The following is a 7361-nucleotide window of genomic DNA, read 5'->3' as shown; positions in this document are numbered from 1 at the left end:
GTTTTCACGAACAGCAACAATCATGTGATGGTCAGTAAGGACCTCCCCTTTCTGTTTTTATTTCATGTGCCTGTGTTTTTGAATTTGCTGCTGTTTTTTGTTTTATTTTTTGTGTGTTTTTTTTCTGATTCTCTGTTGCGTTTTTCTTGTGTTTTCTGATTGTCGCGTTTTCCGATTCTCTGCTGCCTTTTTGTTGCGTTTTCCGATTCTCTGCTGCCTTTTTGTTGCGTTTTCCGATTCTCTGCTGCCTTTTTGTTGCATTTTCTGATTTTTTTTGCATTGTTGTTGCGTTTTCCGAATCTCTGCTGCCTTTTTGTTGCGTTTTCCGATTCTCTGCTGCGTTTTTGTCGCATTTTCCGATTCTCTGCTGCGTTTTTGTCGCGTTTTCCGATTCTCTGCTGCGTTTTTGTTGCGTTTTCTGATTTTTTTTTTGCATTTTTGTTGTGTTTTCCGAATCTCTGCTGCCTTTTTGTTGCGTTTTCCGAATCTCTGCTGCCTTTTTGTTGCGTTTTCCGATTCTCTGCTGCGTTTTTGTCGCATTTTCCGATTCTCTGCTGCGTTTTTGCCGCATTTTCCGATTCTCTGCTGCGTTTTTGCCGCATTTTCCGATTCTCTGTTGCATTTTTGTTGCGTTTTCCGAATCTCTGCTGCCTTTTTGTCGCATTTTCCGATTCTCTGCTGCGTTTTTGTCGCGTTTTCCGATTCTCTGCTGTGTTTTTGTCGCGTTTTCCAATTCTCTGTTGCGTTTTCCGATTCTCTGCTGCCTTTTTGTTGCGTTTTCTGGTTCTCTTTTGCGTTTTTGTTGCGTTTTCCGATTCTCTGTTGCGTTTTCTGGTTCTCTTTTGCGTTTTTGTTGCGTTTTCGTTGCGTTTTCCGATTCTCTGTTGCGTTTTCTGGTTCTCTTTTGCGTTTTTGTTGCGTTTTCCGATTCTCTGTTGCGTTTTTGTTGTTTTTCTTTCGGATTTGCTCTCATGTTTTTGTTTCTGTCTGAACGGACTGTTGCGTTTTTGATTTGTTAAGGTGCATGTTAAATCTGTCAGTATAAGAGAGAAAAGACACTTTACAAACACATACACTGTTTATTTAAACTAAAAGGCATTGAACAAAAGGATTGAAGCTGAAGCAGTATTTACAGGGAAAAGCAACACTAAATTCTACCAAACTTAAAATCTCTTTACACACCTGTATATTCTGAATGAGACGTTCAGTCCCAGCAGGTGTGTAAGGACGTGATCCAATACTCTCTGTCCAATTCCCTTGATTTAGTCCCATTAGCTATCCTAAGAGCTGTTCCATTCGTTTAGTAAAGTATGTTAGATCAGGGCTGACTCTGCTGGCTAAAAGCCAATGAGCATGCTAGCTAGTTAGCGTGACATGACTCCAAGGTCAAGTGGAAGAACGTTAAATATGATGGAAGTAGTGCTGGAACACGTGATCAAACAATTATACTCTTACACAATTTCTATTTACAGCACAGACAGGAAGAAGAGGGTGTGGTCTCAATTTCGGCCACATCAACCGCCCCCTATGCCCACCGCTCACACTGTTAACTACGCAGCATTGGCGTGAGGCGGTAGCCAAAATGTTAAAGGTGCAGTTTGTAACGTTTCAAAGTGTTTCAAGACCTCTAATTATCATACAACTTTTAAAAATATCTTAGAAAAGCAACGATTTGCAATATTTCCATGGAGGAGAACATGCACGCTAGTTTCTTCATCTCAGACTTCTGCTTACATTTTTTTCTGGCCCTAAAATGAGGCCAGTCCCAGTCTGCTCAACTTTACTCTTTTTCTTTAAAAAAAAAAAAATTTAAAAAATAATAATAAAAAAAGGCCAACTCACAAAGCACCCAGATTCACCAGTGAGTGTTTTCATTTGACAACAGTTCACCTCAGGGCCAGACGAGGGCGCTAAATATTACAAATGGCTGTGTTTAGTTGAAGAGGATGCGTTTGTGTTTGGTGTTGGGGATCTGGTCCCGGGTCTTCAGCCTCCTCACCGCCTCCCTCATGTGTTTGGGCTGCAGAGGAGGAGTGTCTCCCCACTTCTCACACACATCCAGAGCTACACACACACACACACACACACACACACAGGTTAACAAGAGCACAAACACAACCAGAGTTACATTTCAACTCCTATCTGTTAAATAAAGCTTACCTTCTTCGACAATCTCCCCGGCGAACACTTTCGAGATGCCGGACATGGCGATGACGACGTTCTGAGACACAGAAGATCCCGTGATGGACTGAATAAGCTGAAAGTAAGATCTACATTTAAATACGTTCAATAATATTACAAGAAATTATTATTATTCCACAGTGTTGTTGAATTCTCGAATCTGATCGGTCAGAACTTTCTGTATACGCCAGTTCTGACAGTAGTGCTGGTCAAACAATATCCAAATCCTACAACACTGATTTCAAACATTTAATCACACACCTTCAGATCAAAAGCTTTTTAAGATCATGAGAAACGGTTCAGTCGAGTGTCCACAAACTTTTGACCGGTGGTGTATATAATTTACCACTGGTGATTCATGATGATAAAGCAGTGTTTCTCTTACCCTTTTAATGGCTGCTTTAGGGAAAGCCGAGCGTCTGTACATCTCGTACCGGTTCAGCTGCTCCTCTGAGAACGAAGACACCAACACTCTACACAACACACACACACACACACTTCGTTGATTAATATCCAAGCTAAATAATCCGTTATAAGGCTGATTTTTGTTTGTAGACCTATCTGTGACATATCATGTCTGAGTTTTTTTTCTCCGTCTCAGTGTTGGATTGGTGCTACGTGTTGTATTCAGTCAGTGACCCTGCCCCAGATATTAAACACTTCCCTCATCAAAAAACACAAAACGGGTGCTTTAGAAGATGCGCTCAAGCATTTTCAGGTAGAGGAAGGAAATAAAATCATTAAGAAAAGTGACGAGATCCTGCAAGCAGCCGTTATAACGCCAGCTACAGATATAAAGCATTACTTTATATTATATTCACGTATACACAACGTTGACTTTTAACCAGTTCCTTAAATATCTCATGTAAAATGCTGATAAATTAATACAACACGTGATTTAATTGTTTATATTCAAAACATTTACCGTTATTAATTTATCAGCATTTTACATGAGATAGTTAAGGAACTGATCACGTAGCACAGACATCCAGGTTCGTAGAAAATGTAGCCGGCTGGAAAGATTTCGTGCGGACTTTGAGCGTCCGAGCTCACAAAGGAAGACTCACTGCATCTTCTGGATCTCGTCTTCGTCCACTTTGTGTCTCTTCTCCTTCTTCTTCTCCGGCTCCACTTTCGGTTTTTTCGCAGCCGGAGGATGAGCGCTCGAGTGTCCTTCGTCGTCCTCGTCTCCTCCCGACACTTCCTTGGCCACGCCCTACAGAGGAAGGCGTAAACAGTTAGGGAAGGAAATAACCGTTCCTACGCTCAGTACGTTTACATGGACAACAATTATCCGATATTAACCCGATTAATACGATACTCTGATTAAGAAACTAGCATGTAAACAGATTATTGCTGACCTTAATCCGATTAAAGTCATACTCGGAGTAAACACAAATGGAATTAAGACGTGTGGGGTATTCCTGTTTTAGTCGCATTATCGACGTGCGTTACAGACATGTACACACCTTAATCACACTATTAAGGTCGTGTGAGAGTTTTCACCACATTTTGGGACAGGACACGTACACACACGGCAGTGCTCAACCGTTTGACAGCAAACAAGTGAGCACGGCTGCGTCCCAAACCGCGTACTTACCTGCTATATAGTAGGCGAAATACATGTGTTTCAGCTACTATACAATAGGTAAGTACACGGTTTGGGACGCTGCCCACGGCTTCAAGCAGTCGTCTATTTGCACGTACAGCATGACAAATAATTAACCGCATTTGAAGCTTTCATAAAATTAAAAATAAAAACACCCAAAACTGTATACGGTCCCATAACGAAGACCAACTGTATGTCGATACGTGAAATTCTGGAGGGAACGTCGGACGGTGCGGCGTGCGGACGTAACGACGTGTGACGTTAATCGCTCTATGTTCTATAACATGCAACACAGGAACGTGAAAGGAATATTCTAAAAGAGACTCATGTAAACACCTTAATCAGAATATCGTCTTATTCAGAATAAGGTCGATAATTAGATTACTGCTGTCCATGTAAACACAGTCACTGTTCTTGTGTCTGTGTGTCGTCGTCATACAGGGTTGTGTACAGGGTCACGGCTCACCACTTTGTCCTCCTGTTTCACGGTGGTCTGATCCGTTGTCGTCTCCGAAGTCGCGGTTCCTCCGCTTGAACCCTCACCTGCGTTTTTATCCTGCCGAACATGCTCTGCGGTCGCGACGTCAATTCCTGGTTCGTTTTTCACGCGCGCCGGGTCGGCCATGACACACGCCGGGCTGCGGGACGCATCATCACAAAAGCACAGATTAAAAAATATACACAGAACGTACGCGGATATAGTTAGCGGTATAGTTCGGAAAACGACAGAATGCCCTGATCTGTCTAAAATCGAGTTTCCTTCAGAAGTGAAAGGGGACGAAAACTGAAAGACGCCTTTCTACATTTCTGTCACCTAACCTACTTGTGAAATTTTCTTTTTATTGTCATTTTTGCTGTTGTTTTTTTCTTCAAAATTAAGCTGCAGTGACACGCGATGGGTTTTCCCAGACCTCCACACAATTCACTCTCTATATCATTCTGTATTGCACTTCAGAGTGAGAAACTGTGCTTTTTACACCCTATGTAGTACACTACACAGTCACTAGACAGCTATTTGGCATTCAGCCCCATTAATCTAACAATACAGCAATGTTTCTCAATTCTGTTACTAACCCGTAACACATTTTAGATCAGGATTGAGAAACACTTCTACACAACCCTCCCTCCCTAATCAAGTGCCCTTGCCCTTCTACACCCTGTGTAGTGCACTAACACCTAACAGGTCATTTAGTATTCAGCCTTATTTCAATTCCAATCCATATATTCATAATTGTCTGTATACCTACCAGTCTGGCTGATTTATTCACGGATCTAAATGACAAAACAAGCTGAATTTAACCGGATTAGTTCATCCAGATATATCTATGCTAGCTGCAGCAGTTTATAAACACATGAAGAGTGTCTTTTCTGATTGTTTTCTACTTTACCGTTCAAAATGAAAAAAAAATAATAATAATCCGAGTTTCGCAGAAACAAAACCGCAAACTTATTACTCTGTAATTGTTTTTTTTTTTTTAAAGATATATAATTAATATAATAGAAATAATAGAATGTTTATAACAACACAAAAAGCTACATGAATGACCGGCAGGCTAAAGCTAACCGGAAATAAACTCCAACTTCCGGTTGTGGAATCCAGCAAAATAAAAGTTCTCGGAAACCTTTTCAAGTCGCTACAACATAAAACTCTGGATTGTAGTCTCAGTCAGCTCTTTAGTTCAGTAGGTCGTGAATAGGTATATAATGTAGGACCCTGGCTCACTACATATCGGGACACTAGTAACCAGGGTTTAAAAATATATTCAGTTACAGTTACAAATGACTTCATAAAAAATGTCCTCAGTAACGTAATCCAAGTAACACAATATGAAAGTAATGTAATCTGATTATTTTTGGATGACTTCAAGGTCAGATATGTAAATAAAGTCCAGAGAAAAGCGATACGATCTAAAATAATTTTATTTAGAGCTTATTTTAGAGCTTAAAAACATGTTCAATATTTGGATTTGTTTATAATTAATAAATAAATAAATAAATAAATAAATAAACACTGTCCCTGGTGCTGGTAACATTAGATCACCAAAGCTTATATCACAAAAACAGTGTTACTATGAATGCAGACTTTAATACACTGAAAAAGACACACTATTAGCATCGCATAAATATATATAAATCAAATTATTTTCACTCTGCCCACGTTTTACATTTTTTTTCCTACATTCTTCTGAATGTCCATGGAATAAAATTAAAATAACAGATGCCACGAGTGAACCTTCTGCCATCATTTACACATTTAAATGACCGTGTAATACGAAGCGATGTGATAATATGAAAAAATTTAAAAATGACCTTATATGGGCGTGGGCGTTGTTTCGATTCAGCACAGCTGGCATCTGCTGCTATTGTCAAACTGAGAGTAGGTTAATGGTTCAGAGGCAGGAATTTGGCCAATAGTTGCTGCGAGCCTTTTATAATCCACCAATCGGTGTTTGAGAAGGCGGGAATTACAGAGAGGGGTTAAAGCAATGCAAACATGCGCACACATGATGCAGTATTAGACCATAAGCACATCATAATGAAACTAAAGCCGAGGACAAAAGGCTGGAAAAGTAAGTGTTACTAAAAAGAAACAACGCTGGAGGTTAATTGGCAACAGGTCAGTAAGACCTGCCTCTCTAAGATATTCTTTATATACCCAATCATGTTACTGACCTGTTGCCAATTAACCTCCAGCTGTTACATTTTTGAGACGTGTTGCGGCCATGAAATTCAAAATTACCTTTCTTTTTTCCTTCAAATAGAACATTTCCTCAGTTTAAACATTTGATATGTTTTCTATGTTCTATTGTGAATAACATACAAGTTTATGAGATTTGCAAATCATTGCATTCTGTTTTTATTTACATTTTATACAACGTCCCAACTTTTTTGGAATTGGGGCTGTAGTTGAATTTGCGAAATTGCAACTGAACAAAAAATTTGCAGTGATGTTTGTTGGTAAAAGAGCCTTTTTTAATATATATATATATATATATATATATATATATATATATATATATATATAAAGCTGTACTCATGTTCGACACATGTGAATCGAAGAGGGCTTTGGGTGAATGCGCGTTGTGATGACGTCACATGACGTGGCTTCTCGGCCCAAATCTGCGGTCATTCTGAAAAATTGCGAGCGCGAAATCCTGGAGGGACTGTAATATAGTGCACTTGTGTATGGATTTGGGAGCTGTATCCTGAATGGCTCCTTATACGACAAAGTGCACTACACAGGATGTAGGATACATTGTCATACCCTACGTAGTGCACTTCTCTAGGAATTTGGGAGCTGTATCCTGAATGCCCAGTATTGGACAGTTAGTGTGTTTAGACGTATAGAAGACGTTATTTAGTTATACAGAGAACAAGGGGACCTAAATCTCTACGGGTGTAGAAAGCCTTTCTTATTTACCAAATGTAGTGCACTATATGTCCAATAAATAGACTTTAAGGACTCAGCTTCCTACTCTCAACAGAAGTGCACTAAATTAGGGTATGAAATAAAGACGTTTACACCCTGTGTAGTGCACTAGACCAGTGGTTTTCAAAGTGGGGGCCGCCA

General features: G+C 39.8%; 1 protein-coding gene across 2 annotated transcripts; it reads right to left on the bottom strand.

Moving 5' to 3' along the window:
* Nucleotides 1-1797: 1797 nt before the first annotated feature.
* On the bottom strand, nucleotides 1798-5362 carry taf11 (TAF11 RNA polymerase II, TATA box binding protein (TBP)-associated factor). Of its 2 annotated transcripts, none has more exons than XM_053642637.1 (6): nucleotides 5038-5362; nucleotides 4257-4428; nucleotides 3249-3397; nucleotides 2567-2654; nucleotides 2161-2257; nucleotides 1798-2064 (listed from the first exon to the last, which is right to left on the bottom strand). In XM_053642637.1, the coding sequence occupies exons 2-6, from the start codon at nucleotides 4413-4415 to the stop codon at nucleotides 1934-1936; spliced, it is 624 nt and encodes a 207-aa protein (XP_053498612.1). In that variant the 5' UTR covers nucleotides 4416-4428; nucleotides 5038-5362; the 3' UTR covers nucleotides 1798-1933. The 2 variants fall into 2 exon arrangements, with proteins under 2 accessions (XP_053498612.1, XP_053498613.1); XM_053642638.1 differs by having other exon boundaries at nucleotides 5179-5362.
* Nucleotides 5363-7361: the final 1999 nt, after the last annotated feature.

The sequence above is a fragment of the Ictalurus furcatus genome, chromosome 15, assembly GCF_023375685.1.
Source record: "Ictalurus furcatus strain D&B chromosome 15, Billie_1.0, whole genome shotgun sequence".
NCBI lineage: Eukaryota > Metazoa > Chordata > Actinopteri > Siluriformes > Ictaluridae > Ictalurus > Ictalurus furcatus.
This window is presented reverse-complemented; position numbering and strand designations above follow the sequence as displayed.

What these genes read in the sequence shown, in the direction of transcription:
- taf11 (XM_053642637.1), bottom strand. Translation starts at nt 4,415, where the DNA reads ATGGCCGACCCGGCGCGCGTGAAAAACGAACCAGGAATTGACGTCGCG. An exon ending in TGAAACAGGAGGACAAAGTG is followed by an intron (nt 3,398 to 4,256) that starts GTGAGCCGTGAC and finishes CTTCCTCTGTAG; the next exon opens with GGCGTGGCCAAGGAAGTGTC. An exon ending in GACGAGATCCAGAAGATGCA is followed by an intron (nt 2,655 to 3,248) that starts GTGAGTCTTCCT and finishes TGTGTTGTGTAG; the next exon opens with AGTGTTGGTGTCTTCGTTCT.